Here is a 24,538-nt window from a genome sequence, read left to right as displayed (position 1 = left end):
ATGTTTAATTTAAGTTCCTAGAGATACTCGTAGTTCAAAAATATATACATGTTTATGATACTGACTATGTATTAACAGTATAGGTGTCTTGGCGTAGGTCGCTGTAAACTTATACTTGTGTTTGTTTGAATAAAGAATAAAGGCACGTGGAAAGAAAAAAGTATCTACCTGTACTGTAGGATAAAAAGTTGTACATACCCAAAAATTTTTTTTCGCAAAAACATTTATATAGATAATCGCAATGACAATAAACAATCACTATAGGATTGCTATCAATCAAAAGGATACCTGGTGATTTACCTGGCGCAGAAGCAGCAGAATGAAAGCTATGTATCATATCAATACATAGGAACATATTATTCTAAAAGGACAAATGAAACTGAAATAATTAAGAAATAATTTTAATTCTTAAGCATTAATATAACACTTATCACTATAATATTAGTATTAGTATTTCACTTATCATGCATAAATAAACTAAAACTTCAACAAAGTCATGTAAGTATACAGTACAGGTGCGAATTCAAGTATTGGGGTCTACATTAAGGGCACTCCACACTCATGCGCGCATGAGTGTGGAGGGCCCTTTAGAATCCCGCAATATTTCAAGCTCGACAAATATCTTGCAAATATCAATCGGTTGTCTTTATAATTACAAAAGTTCCACTCCATCGGTCACACATAATCAATCAGTTATGAGAGATTTACAAACCCAGCAAGGTAAGAATGGTAACGTGACACCACCTACGGCTGCCACTAGGTCACTATTATAGTTACTTAATTAGTAATAGGTTAATGCAATTATTCCTCTTAAGGGCCCTCCACACTCGTGAGCAAGCCTAGTTCGCTAATCACTTCGCGCCGCGTAGTCTGGAGTGGGCTTAGACTACGCGGCGCGAAGCCGCGAACGTGAGTGTGGAGTCGATTTCGCTGATTAGCGAACTAGACTCCACACTCGCGTTCGTGGCTTCGCGCCGCGATTCGGGCTCGCGTGTGGAGAGCCCTTTATAAGTGTATACGAATCACTATATTCTGGAAAACCAAATTCATTAGTGAAAAAGGCGGAAAATTTGAAAATTGTTGGCATGAAGTTTCGGTCTCCCAAATAAAACTAGAATATCGAGCCTTTTCTTAATATAAAAATTGGTTGTGCAGATTATATTCATCAAATCAAGTGTGGATATGGTTTTTAGGGTTCCATACCCAAAGGGTAAAAACGGGACCCTATTACTAAGACTCCGCTGTCCGTCTGTCCGTCTGTCACTAGGCTGTATCTCGTGATCTGTGATAGCTAGACAGTTGAAATTTTCACAGATGATGTATTTCGGTGGCCGCTATAACAACAAATACTAAAAACAGAATAAAATAGAGATTTAAGTGGGGCTCCCATACAACAAACGTGATTCTTGACCGAAGTTAAGCAACGTCGGGCGGGGTCAGTACTTGGATGGGTGACCGTTTTTATAGTTAATGGTACGGAACCCTTCGTGTGTGAGTCCGACTCGCACTTGGCCGGTTTTTTTTAAATATGAAGCTATAGTTTTTACAACCGATACAAGTAATGTGGAATAGTAAAACTTAGGTATTTAATACTGAAATAATTGCATATAACCCGTTCCTTAATTAGAAGGGGAAGCCATTGAGATCTATGTATATATATAATATGAAGTCTGTAAAACTATTGGAAAGCTTAGAATTATCTGCCAGCTCATGTTACTATAACATACTTAAAAATTGAATCCACAACAACAATAGAGTAGAATGTCACAAATTATAATAATAAAATAAAAACTAAAAGCCGAAATTGTAGAGACTGAGATATCTTAATCCAATTAAAGTTTTCTGAATGATCCAGCTGTGGAATGAACATCTTGAGTAATATCATTCTTCTCGAGAGCGTTTACATCGACACACATTTCGTCTAGCGCAAGTAATTCTTCCCTGTGTTTAAGAAGTTTGCGTTTCAACTCTTCGATCATATCGCGTAGAGGAACCGTGCCGCCATATTCTTTTGGTAAAATAGCGGGATCTACGTGCTTATTCAGGTCTTGGGTGTTGCGGTGAAACTGAAAAAGAACGGATTTTATTATTTCCTGTCGAAATTGTCAGTAAAGCGCTTCACACATCTAACTTTTCTATTTCAGACGTCCTAACTAGCTATAGATACAAGAGTTAGACCAAGCTAAGTTGGCAGCGATTTTAATAGCCCACTGTGCAAGTGTTGTTTTAAATGTCAATCTTCTATGAAATCATGACGTTTTAATAACACTTGCACAGTGGGCTATCAAAATCGCTGCCAACTTAGCTTGGTCTACCTCTAGCATCCATAAAAATATTTCTTAGTTAGTGCATCCAGAGTCCAGACTACGCTTGACGACGATGTGTGAAGTGTTTAAAGTAAATATTTATATAACAAATTTTTCAAATTTCGTAACAATATACAAAACGAGTACATACTCAAATAATGTTATTAAACTAAACGAATGTAACAAAACTTCCGTTAAAATCTAGGTACACAGTTTAGGCCTCAGAGTATGTTTAGTTACATATTTATAAATACACATTAGAAAAACATTACTCTTCCATTTTGATCAATCGAGAAGTATACTCAGAGTACTCAGACATACCCATTTAGTCAGTAGAAAAGGCGCGACATTCAAATTTTCTATGGGATTGGGAAGTCAACTCTTCGAACCTACATTTTTAAATTTTGCCGCCTTTTTCTACTGACAAAGTGGGTGTGCCAGTTTCAGTCATACTGTATTGTTTAATCTGTAACTTTTATCAAATGGGTTTTTTGCCTAAAATAAAAATATTGATTGATTGATTATGGAGCATAAGGACCCTTTAGGCATGCAAAGTCACAAATACTCGCCACTCGACTAAATAAATTACTCGTAGTCCGAACTGGGACTTCTAAGGACCCTCCACACTCATGCACGAATCACGGCGCGAAGCCGCGAACGTGAGTATGGAATCTAGTTCGCTAATCACGAAATCGACTCCACACTCGCGTTCGCGGCTTCGCGCCGGTAGTCTGGAGCAACTTATCATGAAGCTAGCTGCATGTCGTAATGTTGGCAACAACTTTAGGCAACTATATAGGATATTCAAAATTGAAAACATACGTAATTATAATGAAGTTAATTAAAACGTATAGAACGATCATTTATGATAAAAGAATAATACCATAACCCGGTCCTTTAATTTATCACTCAGCAGTGATACGGCGAATTCAAAGAACTTGGCTCCGTAGTGAGGTACGTTTACGAAATGAGTACACTTGTGGCGCATCGGTGTTGAATTCTGAAAAGAAACACAAACTTATTAACATAAGTTTAGGATAGTAAAATAAATAGGTGCGGAGTTTGTTCATCTGTTTTCCTACAGACGATGATGAAACATTATGGGATAATCATGGGCCTCATTAGACACCGTAGCTTTTGGCGCGTTTAAAAGAGCTATAAATGTATAATGCTGTCAGGACAGTACACTCTAATAGTCCTAACAGACGGGTGTTCCGGACCGCGACCTTGATCCAGTCAGCTTATGTCTTTCTCGCCTTCACACATAGCGGCGTCCTTAACGGACGTACGGCGAGCCACCTTACACTCGATCGAACAAGCCATTACTAAGGTCGCGGTCCGGTACGCCCGTCTGTTAGGCTTTAAGAAAGACTTGATATAATAATTTGGAAGTTATTTTCCTTACAAAACATTTCTAAGTGTAGTCGACAATCCTAGTGTTGTTACGCCTGCGCATCCTTGCATTGTTGTCTAGAAAGTAATTTAAGTATAACGTAATAAATATAAGAGCCTCGGTAGAGAGTATCATTTCGTTCCATTTGGAGTTGAAACTCTAGGTCCATGGGGTCCCAGCGCGCATAAGTTGTTTGCAGAAATCGCGAAGCGTCTGGTTGACGTAACTGGTGACCGAAGAGCTGGCGGCTTTCTCGCACAACGTATCAGCATTGCGATACAGCGGGGAAATGCCGCCAGCATCCTTGGTACAATGCCTCAAGGGCCTATTTTAGATTTAAGCTAGTTATTAATTTCGTTTACGTAGTACCACTGTATATATCTTGTATGTAAATAAAAAAAAAAAAAAAAAAAAAAGTATAAAGTATAAAGGAGAGTAGAATGAAGAATACCTGGATACAGTTGAGCATGGTTCTAACATCGTTGAAGGACCATAAACTAACGTGCGGCATCTGCATGCCGGCCTCATCGTTCACGTGGGTGTAACCCAGGAGTTGGCTCCGGGGCTCGTCCAGCAGCATCTCCACTATCATGGAGTGGACGCGCGCCATGACGCAGCTGTCGTATACGTGGGGGTCGAACCGGCCTACAGAATAAAATAAGTGACATAAAATATATCTTAAAACCAAAAAATACACAACAATGTCTGCAATGCATTTCACAAGTTCACAACCCCGCAGTGTCAGGGAGCCGGACGCGAAACTGCCGGAACTTGACACCCTTGGGTCAAAGTCAAAACTCCCTTGGTGAGGTCGCTACAAAAATAAATAAATTAATAGCCCGCTAAAGTGTCCCACTGCTGGCCCTTGATCTCCACAACTCCCGTTGTTGTGCTTTTTCCGGCCAGTTACTGATGAAGTTGTCTAAGTCGTCCCGCCATTTCCGTCTGGGCCTGCCACGTCCGCGCTTCTTTTGCGGCATCCACTTGGTCCTATCCGGATGCATGCGGCAGACGTGACCCGCCCAGTCCCACTTCAGCCTAGCGGTCTTCTCTCCTCAATTAAAATTAAGATTAAAATAATTTTATATTATAATCTTAAATTTCTTTCGCTGCCAAGAAATCGAAAGGTTGTTGAGGATAAGGGTTTTTAAACTGGCAACCCTACTATGATATTTTTTCGTTTATGAAGGATCCGTAGGGAGCATGCAAGAGGTTTGACTTCTGAAACTAGTGCGGGTGGACCTAACGAAGCATAAGATACCCCAGATGGACTATCATCTATATTCTATTATAAGAACCATTTAAACCTTACCCATGCAAGATAATACGACTCGTCTGCCCTCAGCGTCTCTTTTCGGCAGCGGAACGAGATACCCGGCGTCAATCACTGCCGCTATTTTAGGGTCCAGGGGGTCTAGTTTCTGGAACCAGTGAGGATGGACCTGGCGCAGCGTCAGGTAGCGTTCCAGCATAGCGCATGCTTGGGGAACGGAGTACTTCTTGGTTCGGAGAAACCGGAGAAGGAATGGTGCATCTGAAAATGAGTTATGTACTGTTAGCGGAGAATTTGTGAAAAGTGACTTGACAGAAATGTACAAGGATAAAGACATCTAATTAACTACATTAGCATAGTGGCTCCATGAGAATCTTGGGTTCCGACACCAAGGAACGCCTCTCTTCCCTATTATAAGCTACTCCACGCCAGTTGGATTTTCAACGATATATGAACTAGGTGGGGCGACGAGGTTATTTTTTCCCTGTATCTTAGGGGGTACTATATGCGGTTGCCCTTTAAGGATCTCCTGAGAAATAACAAAAATAAACAAACCTGTCCTAGACTTTTTTATAGCCGGATGCTTTTCAATAAAATGCCTCATCTGCGCCAAAGCGTGCTCCCTAATCGCCGGTTCTTCTCTCAGCTCCAATCTAGCTCTCTCCCTCAGTTCCGCAGGCAGCTCGCCTGTTTCCCTCTCTTTCGCTTCGAGGATCGCCATGCGCTCATCGTCGGTCAGTCGGAGGGACTCGGCTATTTCCGCCTTCGGTTCGTGTTCGCGTCGCGATTCTGGTTGGAGGACTGATGTCGCCATCTTGGTTCTGAAACAAGAGGAGGAAAACGTTTAATTTGACTGCATTTGATTTGTATTTGAGTAGAATCTAAGACGTTGAGCATTCTGGAGGTGATAATATGGTTCGATTGGCGCATAACGAAAACAGCAAGCGATTAGTTGCAAGTGTTGAAATGTGAGTAGAGCGCTTATCTTATAGTTTGTCAAAGGACTGTCTCATTTCAAACATAGACAGAGAGAATCACCCAATCATCTTTGTCTTACACTAGTACTAGCACCCAAAAGATAGAGATGAGTATAATGTTCCTGGTTGTTACTGACTGACAAATTGGTTTGACCAACTATATCTTTAGGGCCCTCCCTTTGAGTATATAAAGGTCCCTCCACACTCATGCGCGAATCACGGGGCGAAGCTGTGTGGAGTCTAGTTCGCTAATCAGCAAAATCGACTCCACACTCGGGTTCGCGGCTTCGCGCCGCGTAGTCTGTAGTGGGCTTTAAATATAACCCTGGGTACGCAAATGTCCAAAAATTTTAAACATCAAAGCTAAATTAATTCTAAATATGTCTTCAATCATACTTAAAGAGGTATCACTGCCGCTATGCCGTATAACATTGCAAGAAATGACATGCGATTTTAGATAATTGTCTAACGAAGTATGTGTAACGAACTCAATAGATCGATCAAATGCCGCATCGCAGCGATTATCAGTAAGGTTTGTACTGTTTGTAGAGGCCTTTGGCCCTACAGTACTGAAACAGACATTGCGACATGGAGCCTGTTGACCCGCTTGCAGATCATGTAGTAGCAACATTAAAATCTGATTAAAATATACCTTATCTCCTTGCCATAAGGTCCTCGAATAGTCAAACTGTGTCAACGATGGTATTCCAAGACGAACCACATTAACGTGAACTCGAGAGCCGTAACTACTATGAGTAATCGGAGAGTGCACTTATGTTGGCCGAAGCTTTTGGACCAATGAGAATTCTGATCTCTGTTAACATAAATGTAACGCGTTACGCAAAAACTTGAGTATTAAATGACCAATTAAATTAAAAATGTTAACTAAGGAAATATCACAGCAGGAGAAAATGCGGCTAAATAGCATCAAGTTGTTCAAAAAAGCGATGTGTGTGAGCAAATGCAGAGCATTACAAATGCTGAGAATGTTCAGGGCGTGACGGATCCGGGATCTTGATTTTCGGGGCTTTGGTTTGGGAAGGGCTTGAACCCAATGAGAGTAGGTTTAGGTGGGAAGCAGATTCCCACCTAAACTGCTTGCATAACTCTCAGCTAGTTGAATAATTTGACAACAGTTGAATGAAAGAAAAGCTAACTAAAGTAGGTCAGTTTTTCATGCACCCCCTAAATCTGCTACTGTGTCACACCGTCCTATATTTAGGGCCACTTACACCATCCCACTAACCCGGAGTTAACCCGTTAACCCAGTATGAAAATTGTACTAGTAACCATGGTAACTCCAGGTTCCAGGTTTAACCTTTGACGTATATCTGAGGACGAGCCATACGGGCACTAAGAATGGTGCTAGTTCAGCGGTGTGCCTCACGAATTCGAGCCAACCGTGTTGTCTAAACACTCGTGCGCGAATCGCGGAGCGAAGCCCTAAGGGCCCTAAACTCAGAATAATGACTAAAGCATAGAAGTCGGGCAAAAATGCTTCGCAAATATGTATACCCGTACTTTACTTCCTTACGAATTAGATAATGTGCCGAAAAGAGATGCATATATGCTTGTTATTTCTCATTTACGTACGGTGTCATAAGTTTGATAATTTGCTAGGGATGTAACTGTGTCGACTTTTTATATCGATAAATAATGCATGAGTTTATGTGCCGTGTAAAATAATAATCACGAAATTGGCAAATTGATAATAGTCTGGCTAATGAAAGTTGAACCTGAAAAAACGCGGCAATTTCAAGAAATCTGTAGCAGGCGGCTCGTTGAAATGAAATGAAATGAAATGCGTGGAATACAAGGATTGCATAACTTTTACACTTTTTATAACTTTTATATTCTAAAAATCATTAAAAAGTATAAAAATTATGCAATCCTTGGAATCAAAGGGCCGCCTGATATGAGGATTAATGCATGTACCTAATATAGTTTTTATCTCATTTGCAGTCTACCACTCAGAACCGTCTAACTATACCTCTCGTTTTTTTATCATTAGAAAGAAGGCGAGCGATCTTAACGTGTCGTTTTATCGAAAAACACTTTGAAAATAAGTCACAACAAATATAATATACGATCATTTACATACTTTTGCTTTCATAAGTAAAATATTGTTATATTTATATAAAAACTTGTCAATAAAAAGACACGTGGAAATGGTTTACCGTTTTTTCTAATGCTAAAAGACTAAGTATAGTTTCTAGTCATGTACAGTCAGCTGCAGAGAAAAGGCACCCCCCTGCATACAAAGTTCTGTAAATTAGTATGGACGTGGGGTACCTTTTCTCTGCAGCTGACTGTACCAAATAGGAAATAATAAAAAAAAACGTTCGTGTAATATTTTTTTACGCGAAACTCGGCGTAGGTGGCGCCACTATCACAATCTGAGGGTCTATCGCGAAACAAGAAAATCGAACTTTCGTTATCTAACATCTCTGTCACTCTTGCGTATTCGAGCGATAAAGAGGCAGCTAGATAACGAAATTTCGGATTCGAGTTTTCCGGTAGGTCCCCTGAAAACTTGTCAAAAACCTGTTAAAGGTACAGTATGAATAAGTTACTCTACGGTGCACTAAAAAAGCTAGTGCTGCACTCTGGTGGCAGAACATTGCAGTAATATCCCCTATTCCTCGTCCTTTGGAAATCTGAAATAAAAAGTTGAGTTTTGTGACCAAAAATATTAATAAAAGGAACATTCATCAATGATCATTAATGTCTTTTTTATTAGGGTTCCGTACCCAAAGGGTAAAAACGGGACCCTATTACTAATACTTCGCTGTCCGTCTGTCTGTCACCAGGCTGTATCTCATGAACCGTGATAGCTAGACAGTTGAAATTTTCACAGATGATGTATTTCTGTTGCCGCTATAACAACAAATACTAAAAAGTACGGTCCCCTTGGTGCGCGCGTCCGACCCGCACTTGACCGGTTTTTAGTATTAAACTATAGTCTGGCAAACACAATCTGTCAGTAAGTAGGAACAAAGAAAACTATAGGTACAGTCGAAGGCAAAAATATCGATCCAGACAAATGGCTTAAAAATATGTGAACACGATTTTATTGTCTGAGCGTACACATATTTTTGAGACTTTGGGAATGTATATATATTTATGCCCTTGACTGTACTCATCAATTAAAATGAGACAGTCCTGGGCCAAACTATAAGAAAGCTGTAAATGTCGATAGGTTATTGATCTGAGGTCGATACATCACTATGCCAAAAATATAACCTTTCATACTTAGCAGAAAAGTTCGAAAATATATGCAAAAATCTATATAGACTTGAATGCAAGTAAAAATTACATAAACAACATATCGATTTCTATGTTTAGGGTCAGGTCCTATAAATAAATTTCTTCAAAATTGAACAAAACTCACCAATTAAAGGTTATCGGTTCGTGCGTATTTTCTTTTCTTCCTGTATGCGATTTACAGCCCTCGATCACACAAGACATTATCACAAAGGGAACTTCAAACCATTACAAATAAAAACTCAGCACGTTTTCCAACAATCTTTCAGGAATAGCAAAAATATAATTAAAATAAACCAAGATGACCGCTGAAACATCCCGAAATATTTCAACTAAAATAATACGACTATGGCCCCATTCAATGTATTTCCCATGATTTCCCGTAAGGCCGGTCCTTACATATAATACGTCAATGGGTATAACCGGTTAACCCCGCTTCAGTGGGATGGTGCAAATGCGCTTAGAATCCTAAATTGTTTATTCACCTAACGCGTAAACGAATTTAGTATAAGGCTATCTATAGTATCTATAGCTAAATAATTATACATTAACATTTTCAGGATGCTGATGCAGCTGCCCCGGTTCTGTAGGGCGTCAGGTATGTTCGCGGAGGCGCACACGGATGGGTTCCACGCCATCATCCGCAAGAAAGTGGCCTCTCTACTCAGTCGCGTACCCTACTTAGGTGGTAGAAATCGGGCAAGTACAATACTTAAGAGATAAATACTATATTTATGAACACCTAATATATGTTAAGCTAAATTTGAATTACTGACAGCTTTAATTATAATAATATAATTTCTATGGCCAAGTATGGCCATGAAACAGATTTCTAGGGAATATTACGCGAAACTCTGCGTAGGTGGTGCCAGGGGGCCACACCACAATCTGCCACTCAGAATAATTATTCTGAGATCTGCCACAATCTGAGGGTCTATCGTGAAACAAGAAAATTTCTCTATCTAACATCTCTGTCACTCTTGCAAAATCGAGCGATAAAGAGGCAGATAGCGAATTTTCGGATTCGCGTTTCCTGGTAGGTCCTCTGCACCAACGCGCATGTAGCAACACTACATGCGCGTTGCCGACCCTTTAAAAACCTGTACACTCCTTTTTTGAAGAGTAATAGCCCCTCGGGAAACCTCGGCAGGGATTTCTTTCCACAACCGAGCCAGCCGACCGTCAGCAGGAGGAAATTGCAGTGCATATTGCGCCAAACTTGTTAAGGCCCCATTCGCACGAGAGCTTAAAAAGCGTTGCGTGTGTGACGCACCCATAAGTAAGAGCGAGAAAGCGATATCTCTTTCTCGCTCTTACTTATGGATGCGTCACACACGCAACGCTTTTTAAGCTCTCGTGCTTATGAGGCCTAAACCGTTGATATCTTTTGTTCTATTGTTTTGTTTTGTCTTATGGCCTCGGCGGCACCTGAATGGTCGAATTCATTCTAGTTCAGTAATCTAGTAGTAGTAGTAATCACTTTATTGTACACAACACAGGTATGTAGGTATGTATAACTCTTTATAGCAATCAGAAGCTATAAAGAGAGATGACTACGATGCAGAGCGAGCATCATACTCAAGAGCGCGTTAAAAAAGGGCTTGAATCTGCCCGTACGCTAAATTCGATTTAAAGTCCTAGCCTTAAAGTTGAAAATCCAACAACGCTTGATAAAAAGCGCTACCGCCATCGTGTGAATAAATACACATGTTTCCATTTGTGTCATTCAAACGCTTTGTTAACGCACGTTGAAAAACGCTCGTGAGTATGAGGCCTAAGTACTCGCATCCAGGCGTTCAAAAAAAAAAAATGATGTCTAGGTTGTCTAATTGTCTATGGTAAACCTGCCAGCACATATCTAGTGTTCTATGTTTAATGAAATTTGAATTAGGAGTTGTCAGAGAAGAGAAAAACAGTTGACTGATCTGCAATAATTTCTGCAAAAGTAAAACAATTTTGGAATTCAAGAAAGCTGACGCTGAAGCTGGAGCTGGCGAGATGGCAGGACACAAATGAAATAACAAGAGCAGCAACTCCCTTGCGCATCACCGTCGTTGAAATGGTTTTATTCAAGAAGCGTCCGTCTAACCGTCCCCAAAATGACGCCATCCATTCCAAAAGGGTGTCGAATGAAATCCACGACGTTCCATAAATCAAAGGCGTGATATCCATTTCCCCTCGGTGTTTGTGTTGATTTCCTTCGTTGTTATTGCGGCAGGCGCATTAATATTAGCGTAAGCGCCATAAAACATTAAAAAATAAACAATCATCTTTTTACTTAAACAATCAAGGGGGTCTTTACCAGCTGGTGTGGGGAACATAAATTTAGTTGGGTAATTTAAGTTGGGTTTCTATGGTCATTGTAGTGTATATACCTATCTGGTCGTTATTTGTATATCCCGGTCGATAAGTCATTCAAAAATTGGTCGTTCTGTCGTTGATTATCAGGCAATGCATGAATTATCTCACTACCTGAGATTAAAACTATCCTATGTCCTTTCCCGTGACTAAATCTATCTCTATACCAAATTTTAAATAAATGAGTTCAGCGGTTTAAACATGAAGAGGTCCCACACAGACAGACTGGCATTTATAATGTTAGTATGGATTCTATTGTGTTGTGTAGGGTTCTGTATTATGAACATTTCTGAAAATGATCTTTTTTTTGGGATGTGTTTAAAATTTCCTTGTTTTTGACTTTTTCTCCAGTTTTATTTACAAAAATAAAAGACATCATATTATTACTTGCATCACGTCACGTCATTCTATGAAGCAAGGATGTGGTCAATATTTTTCGGGAGAAAAATTAAAAAGTACAAACTACTTGATTGTTTTGACTAGTGAAAAAATTTTTTCGAGGGTTCATATTTTACATAATGGTCATGGTAATATTTTACATGGTCTTATTCTTATGGTTTTATTTGCTTTTGGTGCAAATTATACGGTTGTAGATTTGTTCTAACATAAATAAGAATGAAGGTCAAGTCTCAACTTGTTTTGATTTTAGGCGTAGTCTCTTATCCTCTATGGAAGCTTTGATTGAGCTGTTTATTGGTATTTAGGCGGCCTAAACAGGGCTTTGAGAAGAAACGTAGTAACTAAAACATAGTAATAATGTACACGAGTAGAAAATTCTATATGAGCCTAATGATCTTATATAGATTTTTCTACTCATCGACTTTCGTATACCAAACTGAAATCACATATTCTCTATAATGGGCTCCTGACGACATTTCTCTCCGATGCGTCTGATAAACATGAATGAGGGTAAAATATATATAAGTACTAAGCAATAGGGTGATGCAGTTTTCTTGTGCTCCTTTCCACAAATTCAGAGGTTTTTTTTTAATACAGACTGCCAAATGAAATGAAAATCTTTATTTCAGGCAACTAGTATCCCATATATCGTCGGTGGAAATTTCAAATGTCGTAAGGGACATTTTTTGCCATTTTTTGCATTTTTTGTAAGTAAACTAAATATACCATTGGAATCAGTTGCAACTCACGTGCATCGAAAAACTATAAATTCCGAAGAATATCTTACCCTAATCCGTAATCGAATCTTCAAAGTTCCTACTCCCATCACAAAATCCGCATTCGCGAGGCGTTTGCCTAACTCCCTGCATCCTTATATTTACAATACAGTAGTAAAGGCCTGCAACATATCTAAAAAGTCTCCTCTTGAAGCAAAATTCGTAATTAAGAACTGGTTGAAAGGTCTTAACTATAGTCAAACTGAAATGCTGCTGAAGGTCGTCACCTAATCACTTACGTATGCTAACAATCTCTGTAGCCTTAATACATGCGCAACCCAACACACACTCACACACATACACACACACACACACACACTTACACACACACACACACACACAGAGAGACAAAGTTTTTTCTTTAATTTTCTTTCTTTAAATTACTTAATTTCTTTAATTATTACTTCTATTAATGTCACCTAGTTTTTTACTTAACCTTTGGTTGTTTAATGCGAACCCGGCTACCACGTGACAGGCATTGCCTAGTGTGGGGCCACTGGATATTGTCGAATATTATTAAGGTTTTTTCTTTTAAATAAATATATTCTTATTCTTATTCTAATCAGTATCTTTTTTCTATCCGTCTGTTGCATTGAAATCGTTTGCGTTAAATGCTCGTCTTTGGGTCACAAACTTACATACGTGTAGGTATGCGCTCGCTCCAGCGGCCGTCGTGCGCACGGGCGACGTGACCTGCCCAGCGCCATTTTAGCCTGCAGGCTAAGTCAGCTACGTCTGTCAGCTTGGTCTTTTTTCTTATTTCTGTATTTCTAACTTTGTCTCGTATTTTTAGTCCCAACATACTCCGTTCTGAACGAGGCTTTAACACATGCTATTTACATTTTTCAAACAAACATATGGCCTATAAGGGATCACTTCCATTCTGTATAGCTGCAGCTTCTTCAGACAGCTGCCCTAAATAATATTCCCGGCATTCCGCGGCTAGGTTTTTGACAGTTGTGTTCCAAAAGGTCATCATCCAATTTAAGAGCTGTGGGCTCTTGTCGGTGCAGGGTGATGAAGTTGTCTCCACCTTGGTCGATCCGAAGCCAGCCCTTTAGTGTCCTGGTACGACACGGCCCCTGCATGCTCCTTTACTTGGCTCATATAACTTTTTCTTGGCCTTCCCCTACCTCTCCTTCCGTTTATTTTCCCTTCTATGATGTTCCTGATGAATTGGTCGTGTCGTAGCAGGTGGCCGATCATTTTTCCTCTTCTATTTTTAATGATGTTTATTATACTTCTCTTTTCCTTCACTCTTTTTAGGACGTCTTCATTGGTAACTTTTTCGGTCCAACTTATTCCTTCCATCCTTCGCCAACACCACATTTCAAAAGGTGTGAAATTTAAAATAAAAGTTAAATTTAAACCGTGACTGACCCGATGTTAAAACAAAAACCTTTGTAAACGAAAGTAATAAGCAAAAAATGTCTCAAAAACGATTGTTTAAAAACACCAAAAGTTAAACTATAAAAAATGGTATAAGATAAATTGGTTTTTAATTAGTAGTTTATTATCCGCTGTATTAGGGTCAATCACTTTCTGCGTTGTTGGGATTCATGGAATGTGGACAGAACGGGTTTATTACGATCCCGACAAATCACCTTGATCCAGGAAGTTTTGTTTACCTGTCATACATTTTGTAAAATTTTAAAAAATTATGAGGGATCCCATGCCAGTCGTAGTCCCACGTCTCTGAAATTAAATTAAATATATCAGGGGTCTCCAAATTTTTTTACCTGAGGGCCATATTGCACCTCAGAATCTTTCGCGTGGGCTACCATCGGGCGCCATTTGGTGGTGTCTGGTTGCTGATAATACCAAGAACTGGTTGTCCGCGGGCCGGATTGGAAATCCTCGCGGGCCGGGGTTTGAACAGGCAGACAGACATAGCGAAACTATAAGGGTTCTTAGTTTTTAGGGTTGACTACGGAACCCTAAAAACCGGCCAAGTGCGAGTCTGACTCGCGTTCCAAGGGTTCCGTACATTACACAATGTGAAACGTGAGTGAAAATGGCTTTAAAAAACCCGTAGGGGTCGGATAAAAAACTATAAATATGACTGACTGCTGTGGTATTTTACTGTTTGTATTTTTAACTCCGGGATTGCCCCAATTTTCAGGCATCTTCGTCCTTTTCGATACCTATACGCGCTTTTAGAAAAATGCTTAGAGCAAACGCGTGCTTCCGCGGAAGGGCGCTCCCAATATTTTTATCCATGCGTTTCTTATTGATTTTTCGGTACCCCTGTAATATAAAATATAATAGTGGGTTACCTAAAAAACACAATTTTTTATGTCACGTCTCGATATGGAATGAAATAACTCATGAAATTTCATACTCATTACATATAAAAAAATAATAGAAAAATATAATATTTCAGGACTATATAGTGTTTTAAATGAGAACGAAACTGTATGATATGGAAAATAAAATTTGGAATTTATCCCATGAGCTTACCTATCTGTCTGTGTGTCACCTGGCTGTATCTCATGAACCGTGATAGCTAGACAGTTGAAATTTCCACAGATGATGTATTTCTGTTGCCGCTATTTTATTTTATTTTTATTTTATTATTCAAATTAGTTACACAGCATTACAGTATTACTACTAAGGCACGAACTACAAAGCATTTAAAAATACAAAGATACGAGAAAAGACAAGTAATAACAAATTACAATTCAAGTAGATTTGGGCGACGACATACCAGCGTGGCTCCGTTGCGTGGCTATAACAACAAATACTAAAAATAAATATTTAAGTGGGACTCCCATACAACAACGTTTTTTGAGTAATGGTACGGAACCCTTCGTGCGCGAGTCCGACTCGCACTTGGCCGGTTTTCTTATAAATACAGCTTCTCGTAATTCACTAACACGGGAATTCGTTTTTAGCATTGTCGGTTGGTATTAATTAGATTTAGATAAGTGGTATTGTATTAAGCACACTATGAGATACATTCGTGCTAATTTTATTCAAGGAATTCGTTTAGATTTCTTACCCGGACTTGGACTCATAAGCAGAATTTAATTGAAGCATTCAGTAGAAATTTACCGTAAGAACCGGATGTAAGAAATAAGCATACAAGAATAAAATCTTTGACAAGCGTTGGGGCCTAGCGGTAAGGCGTGTGCCTTTTAAACCGATGATCGCGGGTTCGAATCGAACCCTGGCTCGTAGCTATCATTGAGTTTCTGTACGAAATATTGTTCGATATTTATAAATCAGTTTTCGGTGAATCGAACGTGAGGAAATACTGAGTAATCCCAGTTAGGACCTATTTTCCCCCCTTGGTTGCAAGGTCCAACGGCACTAACAGCAGTCACTTTCGTAAAGAGTAGTGAGTGCCTGCGCTAATTCTTGATTATTGCCAAAGCGAAGCCTGCTTTCAAAGGATGCAACATTTAAGATGGTGAGCAGAAAAGTTGAAATGTCCCATTTTAAAATAATTCGTTAAGTACGAAATTTTGAGACACCTCTAGAGTCAGACTTAGACCTAGCTAACTTTGCACAGAATTTGCAGTAACCAAAGCAAACCAGTTTCACCAAAAAACTTCAAATTCATGAAAATATGACATGAATAGTGCACTCCCACATTATCCCACTTCAACTTCGATCCAGAGTTAGCGTAGACAGACTATGCGAAAGTCATAAAGTGAAAGTTGTGCATGCAAATATTGCAAATGTCATGAGGATGAAGGTCGAATGACGTTTTCCCGTCGTCTTTATCTATTTACTATTCAGCTGTTAGGGCCAACCCCCACCAGCGTCTCCTGTCCCGTCGACTTTATGGCTGCTGCTCGACGCAACGCGCAACTGCGCAGCGACGCCATTTTCCATAGTGGTCCTTGAAGTTTACGATGTGTTTTCGTTTTCGCAATGTTTTAACGGACAATGCATCTATTTCATTATAATAAATCTGCTGCAGGAGAAATGGGAAGCATAGTCCCTGCATGGGTAAAGACCAGTTATCAGGTCAACTTGTTTACGATCTTAGTCAGGTTGTCACTCAAGAAATGTCTGCCCAAGCGACAGCAAAATCAACTTAATAACGTCAGAAATGCTGTCAAAACGCTCAAAGATAGACAACCAAATGTTCTCAGCATCTGACTATTAACATATATCTACCACTGCTGAGCATAGGCCTCTCTTCTAGTACGCCACTTGTCCGGGTCCCGAGGTAATCTCATCCAGAAGTCACCCGCAATCTTCCGAATGTCGTCAACCCAACTAGCCAACGGCGCTTCTTTCATCCGAAAGCGGCCATCCTAACTTTTTCGTTAACATTTTTGTCATCCTGTCATCTCCCGCCCACGTCTTGCATAGCTTATAAAAAAAATTATAGAGATAGAGATGCAGTGCATAGTCGTATTCGCGACAGTGAGCAAATTGAATTACAACAAACGTGATTTTTTGCCGTTTTTTTGTAATATTACGGAACCCTTTGTGCGCGAGTCCGAATCGCACTTGGCAGTTTTTTCTTTCGGAAACGAGGTTGGCAAGGTTTTTATAGATGGCGCCAACATAGGTTTTAATTGTCTAGCAAAATTGTATGGGATTTAGCAGGACGGTTTGGTGCATTGACCTCATATTTTAATGAGTGATCAAATAAACATTGAAACCATGGAGACTATATAATTGCAACGGAAATGTTGACATGACTTACTTCAAATTAAGTCCGGAAATACTACGTATCCGCGTTTGTCAAAGGACTGTCTCAAGACAGAATCATACTATCTTTGTCTTGCACTAGTACTAGCACCTAAAAGAAAAGGTGATTATAGTTTTTTTTTGCTCTTATTTACTGACAATTTGGTTTGACTAACTATAATTATTTGATGATACGCTAATGAAATTCAAATATATTCTCATTAAATAATTTCGAAAATATATTTCCGAACGAACGCATTCCACATTTAACCGCGCTTTCAAAAATATTTCATTATGTCAAATCAAATGAAATTTTGACTTTTGTTGGTGTTAGCATAGAGTGTGTTAGTTAGTTGACAAGTAAACAGTAAAAATGAATCTGGGTGACTGGATGGTGACCGGGAGTTAGAATTGATAGACCCCACGCTGAACGTAAATTCCTTATTAATGGAATTCGATAAGAAATTCTTTTGGGGTACACTTGCGGGAAGAGTAAGTGTACGCTATTGATAAGTGGATGTATTCCTACTCTGGTTTTTGCTCGTGGGTATAAAAAAAAGATTCAATATATGTAGTTCCAATCAGTCTGAATGAGTCTGTCCCAAATATTTCAAAAGGATAGGCCCGTTCATATAATTCCGACCGAACATTCTCGTTTGGTGTGCCTCAGCTCTAGGTGAAATATTACATAACCCAAGAAAAATAACAAATCTGCGGTAATAATTCGTGTAGTTTTGAAAATTGGTATAGTTGTACCTTGTGGTGTACAGATGAACATACTAAAAGTCCTCGGGGGTGGGGGTTGTGCTGAGGGTGTAGGGGGGGGGGGGGTGAAGGTATATTTTTTCAGATTTATGCTCGTATCTCGAATATCTGTACGAATAGCATTATAATTATTTCGAACAAAAATTTCTACAAAAAAAATCTACAAATTAGGTTATATTTATTTTTACTCTACGATCAATACTTTAGGAGCTACAGGGTGTTTAAGTTAACAAAGAGATGAAATGTAGACTACATAAGAAAACGTCGTTTTTTCGTAGTTGTTCATCATAACTGAACTTTTTAGTAAAGAATAAGCAAGTTGAGTCACCTGCTGATCAAAAATAAAAATAAACCGGCCAAGAGCATGTCGGACCATGCTTAGTGTATGGTTTCGTACTTCCGTAGTTAAACTCTCCGAACAACCCCGTGTTCCAACTTACCATGCGCTCCTCTAAGATTAAATCTGTCATGGACTGTCTTAAGAAAAATGTGCTGGTCAATAAAGGTAACTTCTCCCATTGGCCATTCATGCTCTATCCGAAGAACCCCGTGTTCCAACTTACCATGCGCTCCTCTAAGATCGAAGCTGTCATGGACTGTCTTAAGGAAAATATGCTGGTCAATAAAGGTAAAACTTGTTGTTATGCAGAGCCCGGTCTCGGGGTGCACACAGCAGAAGGAAATGGTGTGATCGTGAACAAAAACCACTTCGTCCTTTAAACATTGATGTATTACTATTACCATAATCCACAAAATGTTAAAGGTAGTCAATAGATACAGTAACTAATATATATAAATCTTATTATTAAGAGAGTAAATCTAGTTAGGTTGTACATCGAACGACTCGAACAGTTTGATATCGAAGAAGGAGGAAGGACAAGCGATAAGTTGCCAGAGTAAAAATTAAGTAAAGAAAGACGCCCAAGTATGAACATGTCACAACTAAAGTGTGCCATTGACTTTCCAAGACTTCTTCCTTTTCTTACTCTATTTCTGTAATCACTACACCTTAAAAAACAAAATCTCCCGCCGCGTCTGTCTGTTTGTATGTATGTATGTATGTTCGCTGGAAACTTCACCTATCAATAGTATGTTTCTTGAGAAAAGATTAGGTGTATAATTTGTTAAGGTTTTGTGTAACCCATGCGAAGCCGGGGCGGGTCGCTAGTATATTATATACGTAAGCAAGTTTAAGATATACTTTTTGCAAAAACTTAAAAATGGCTTAACCGATCAGGTTTGCTATAGTTTTCCTTGAAAATCTTTAATAAGCTTTCACGATTGTTTTCATATTTTTTGGACCCATGGTTCAAAAGTTAGACCATGGTCGAGAAGTGGGGATGAATTTTTTTTTCGTTTCTACCCTATAGTGTGGGGTGTCATTGGATAGGTCTTTTGAAATGAATATAAGTCTTTAAGAACATTTTTTTGATAAACGTGATATATCCGAAAATATTCGCTTTGAAAGAAAAAATAATGTTTTAAGACTCCTACTAGTGCATGTTAGAGTCTGTGCGGAACGAGAAGAGTCATAGAATGTATGGGTTCCCTTACATTCCACGATTCTTCTCTTTACCCCGTGTTATAAGTTTGACGCCAATGTCTGTCTGTGTGTCTGTAACTGTATGTGAAATCGTAGCTCTCAATTAAACGGATGTACCGATTTCGATGCGGTTTTTTTTTACGTAGGTAAGGTTTCCTTGCGATGGTTCTTAAATATGTTTAACTAAAATCAATCCAGCAGGTCGAAGATTATCAGTTCTTTTCCAAAATGATGTAAGGCTTTGTCGTAAAATGGTTTAAAAAAATCTAATGATTAGCGTAGGGTTTTTTTAAATTCTAATTAAATAGTTATTAATAAAATATAGTAAACATGGGAGCTTAATTGTTATTCTGTTGACTCACTCACAATAAAGCGATTTGAATTCATCCAGCGCGCTCCTTACCTTATGTTTGACGTCATTGTTTCATTTCTTCGGAAGCATTTTAGACTCTATGTTGTTTGTTATAATGGCTATTTTTAAACAAGTAAAACGAATCATAAAGGTGCATTAAGAATACGAAAATGCTGTAAAGATTGAGTTAAATATACGAGTTTCCTGGCATTTAAGTGTTAGCAATTTAACATAGGCTTCTTCGTTGTTTTTTCTGAGACGGATGCTGAATTTTATTTAACAAGCCTTTTGTGTTTTCATACTCGTTTTACATAGATCTAAATAAAGTATGTTACTGTATATTCGAGATCGTGATCACAGAAAAAAAACGTTACTTTAAAATTAACGCTAAATTCACATTACTATAAAAAAAAAGAAACATCACACACCAATAAAAAAATAACTACAATTTTATCCTGGCAACATTACACTGATAACTCTATTTTGTCTATGCGAAAATTAGCACATCCCTACAAAACGCCATTTTGTAGGGTAAACGCGCCTGTAGCCGGGCACGTCGGCATAGCCCGGCGGTCCGTCCCGACTGCGGAGTAGTAACGGTCGCTACATGCTCCCGAAATATTGCGACATGCCGACTTCATAAGTAGAGTATTGCCCTTAGCAGGTAATGCAGGTATTTGTACGAGCTTTTGGAGTTTGATGACCTGCGGCTTGTGAATTTTGGACGCTGTCTATGGGAAAATCGTTTTCGTTATTAAAACAAAGATCGAATAAAATAAAATGAAAAGATAATCGCAATACCATTAATCTTGAGATAATTGGGATAAGGTCTTCGTTTCAAGCTGAATAAATTCTTTCGTATGTCCGGATGTTCTCCTCTGTCCTCTACAGGTCGCTATTGTCAACCGATTCTCGTGAAATTTTGTGTTGTTAAATAGATTTTTTTTGGCAATTATTTTGTTGAATTTTTTTTAGCTTTAAGCTATACAATTATTCAGTTTTACATCCCAATAAACAAGAACTGCATCTGTATTATTAATATTAAGCGTAAATTATCACTGAGGTCAATAGCTCCATCGGCCTCGTAGATTAGGGTTGACTCGTTACTTGTAACACTTACGTAACTCGTGAATAGTCACGCTATCGGCATAATGTAACCCGATCGTTGATATAAAAAACTGTTATGTAAGCAGAGGAGATGGGCTCCCTGTGAAATAATAATCTAGGTATTAAGAAGTAGGTATTATAAGTTATACAGTCTGTGTTTCTCATAAGAACATAAATTTTAATTAACGGTAGCTTTAAGTGCTGTGAACCGTTTTATCACAAAAATATAACTATTACCTTTCCTAACGACGAGTAATTAATTTAAAAAAAATCTTGAGCAGCAATGTAATGCAAACATTAAACTGAATCGAAACTAGCTCTGCCTCTCTGAAACGTCAAATTAATGTCAATTGTTAAGTTCGTTACCGATACATTGCGTGCCGAATTAATTTGTATGAAAAAAAAAGGTATTTTATTTTACTAATATTATTAATTTACGTTTATTAAGACTTATACTTTCAGCCCCTCAAATATATGTTCGTATAAGAAACACACTCTGTATATCTTGTCATGTTAGATCGTTTTGGTTCTGGTATAAGTTAAATGAGTTACAGCTTGCCCAATGGATGTCTCCTCAAATTATAAAGTAGCTCTGTTACAGTCGCCATCAGATATATCGAAGCTGCCAAGGTGCTCAAAAATATCTAAACACGCACTCTAACGCCTTGACAATAGAGGCGTGTTCAGATATTTGTGAGCACCTTGGACCTTGGCCGCTCCGATATATCTGATGGCGACTGTACACTGGCCCACCGCTCTACCAACTGAGCTTATGAGCTACCGGAGTTTATTTGGCTGTGGCGATATTATTTCCATCATATACATACTTCATGATAAATGCCTTAAGGGGCGTAACCGGATGACCCCTAACATGAAGGTTGTATACGATAACTGGTATATGAAAGGTAGAAAAATAGCGTATTTTTAATGTAAGGTTATGGGAAGTTGTGATTGTCTTGTTTAGGTAAAAAATAGCAATAAACGGTTATTATCTAAAATGTTATAGACTGCAAGAAAATAATGTTTGTTTGTTTTTCTCGTGTGAATGTCAACTAGGTGCCTCATTGAATTTTTTAATTTGCCATAAACTCACAAATACTATGTTAACGAACTTTTACGTCACAAAACCTAATAGGTATTTATATTAAATTGATCTACATATTAATTGGTGGTCATCATTTTCGACGCTCCAGCGATGGAAGTGATACCAAATAAGCTAAAGCTACTACTTAAACACAATTTTAATTTCTTTGACATTGGTACCTACTTAAGAAATTATTAATTACCTAGTAACCGAAAACTCTAGTGTTTAACAGCTCTATTGCTTGGAATCTTAATTCCACGCAATCTTTAATTAAAATAATTAGGTACCGTAAATCTTAATTTACCTTTATTATTCTGGGGCATCATTCATTTCCCATTTGAAGGACAATAATAAGAGTTTCCCCAATTAATGTTTTATTAAATACCAATGAATGACAATCATAATCCATACTAATATTATAAATGCGAAAGTCTGTCTGTCTGTCTTTCTGTCTGTGTGTTCCCTCTTCACGCTTAAACCGCTGAACCGATTTAGATGAAATTTGGCATAGAGATAGGTTAAATTAAATCTCTGAGAAGGACATAGGATAGTTTTTATCCCGAAAATCATCCCTTAAGAAAGTAAAAAGCGGGGTGGAATTGAGATAATTAACGAAGTGCCTGCTAATTTGTGTGCATAATACGAGGGCTGTTCCGGAAATTTTTAGCTAAACAAAAACTATAAGGAATATAATAAAACTTTATTTACAACTTTTCAAAGTATTCCCCTGCTACATTTATACACTTATGCATTCGACTGAACCAACTTTCAAAACAGGAAAAAAACGCTTCTTGCGGAAGGTCAAAAAAAAGTCGCCTGAATTCGTCCACTGCTTCATCCGCCGTAGAAAATCGTCGTCCTCGTAATGATTTTTTTAACGTGGGAAACAGAAAAAAATCACACGGTGCCAGGTCAGGGCTGTACGCAGGGTGTGGTAGCAGTTGAACTCCTGATTTGCTTAAAAAATCCATCGTTCTGGCAGCAGTGTGAGCCGGAGCATTGTCTTGATGAAAAATTATGCTCCGGGTTCCAGTACTTGGACGACTGACGTTCAGCTCCTGGAAGGCCTGTGGCAAGCAAACTTCACTGTACCATTGGCTGGTAACTGTTTTATGATCTTCAAGTGGAATTACGGCTACAGGTCCAATACGTCGAAAAAAAACAGCAACCATTTTTTTGTTGACGCTTCGGCCGCGAACTACTTTAGTAGGTAAATCATCTTCTTCGAAAACCCATTGTGTTGATTGCTGTTTTGTAAATGGGTCATAGCTATATATCCAAGATTCGTCGGATGTCACAATGTAGCTCACTTGTTGAGAATCGCCATTATCGAATTTTTTTAGCATAAATTTGCACCAATCGACACGCCTATCTTTTTGCTCCTGTGTGAGAAAATGTGGTATCCAAACCTTTCGAACTTGAAGGTGGTCATGCAAAATGGTAGAAACTGCCCGGGATCCAATCTTCAGTTCGTCCTGAATCTCTCGGTGGGTAATGTTTCGAGATTCCTTGATTAGCCACTCCACCTTGATAACATTTTCTGGAGTGACTGCCGTTGGCGGTCGGCCCGGTCTAGGCTCATCTTTGACGTCGCTCCGCCCACGCTTAAATTCACGAAACCAGTAACTGACAGTAGCAAGAGATGGTGATAATGATCTAAAAACACTAGTTAAATTTTCATGACAATCCTTGTATGTTAACCCTCGTCTATAGTCATAATATATCATAGCACGAAATGCTTCCCGCGATAGCTCCATTTTTGCGAACAAAAAGTGACAGACATGTTTTTTTTCTGATTTCATAAAAAAATAATTGAATGTCACTGGCCAGTGACATTTACACGAAAGAGTTTGTAATGAAATTTGTCTTTAAGCTACACTAAAATTAAATGAACATGATTAATAGTACGCCGTTGACTAACTTTTTACGGAACAGCCCTCGTATGCTCAAACTTAGATTGCTATGAGAATTTTTCCTATTCTTGCTCTAGCTGCTGTTACTAAGTCCACGCAGAAGAAGTCGCGGGCAAAAGCTAGTAATCCATAAAAACGGTAGCAAAAGACCAACTTATTAAAAAGGTACTGTGTTATGCACGTGGTCGAAAAGTGCCCACGGTCGATGCACCCAGAATCTGGGTCCCAGATGCACCGTTACACCCGAATTGCGAGTCATTGACTGCACTTGGTGCATCGCTGGGTTCCGTCCTTCCTTCATATTTTATTTACCTTAGGCTATTGTGACCCCTAACATCAGATAGGTACGCGTGGTATATAAATAGTTGCAGTCAACCT

General features: G+C 38.7%; 1 protein-coding gene across 2 annotated transcripts; it reads right to left on the bottom strand.

The window, feature by feature from the left end:
• Positions 1-1,824: 1,824 nt before the first annotated feature.
• Positions 1,825-20,582, bottom strand: LOC134750909 (clavesin-1-like). Of its 2 annotated transcripts, none has more exons than XM_063686150.1 (6): positions 20,500-20,582; positions 5,528-5,793; positions 5,012-5,233; positions 4,151-4,344; positions 3,190-3,306; positions 1,825-2,066 (listed from the first exon to the last, which is right to left on the bottom strand). In XM_063686150.1, exons 2-6 carry the CDS (start codon positions 5,784-5,786, stop codon positions 1,833-1,835), a joined length of 1,026 nt encoding a protein of 341 aa, XP_063542220.1. In that variant the 5' UTR covers positions 5,787-5,793; positions 20,500-20,582; the 3' UTR covers positions 1,825-1,832. The 2 variants fall into 2 exon arrangements, with proteins under 2 accessions (XP_063542220.1, XP_063542219.1); XM_063686149.1 differs by lacking the exon at positions 20,500-20,582 and adding an exon at positions 20,108-20,329.
• Between the last annotated feature and the right edge of the window lie 3,956 nt (positions 20,583-24,538).

Source organism: Cydia strobilella, chromosome 21 (assembly GCF_947568885.1).
Source record: "Cydia strobilella chromosome 21, ilCydStro3.1, whole genome shotgun sequence".
Lineage (NCBI taxonomy): Eukaryota > Metazoa > Arthropoda > Insecta > Lepidoptera > Tortricidae > Cydia > Cydia strobilella.
This window is presented reverse-complemented; position numbering and strand designations above follow the sequence as displayed.

What these genes read in the sequence shown, in the direction of transcription:
- LOC134750909 (XM_063686149.1), bottom strand. An exon ending in CCATGCTCAACTGTATCCAG is followed by an intron (nt 3,307 to 4,150) that starts GTATTCTTCATT and finishes GTTTCTTTTCAG; the next exon opens with AATTCAACACCGATGCGCCA. An exon ending in AATTAAAGGACCGGGTTATG is followed by an intron (nt 2,067 to 3,189) that starts GTATTATTCTTT and finishes GTTCTTTTTCAG; the next exon opens with TTTCACCGCAACACCCAAGA.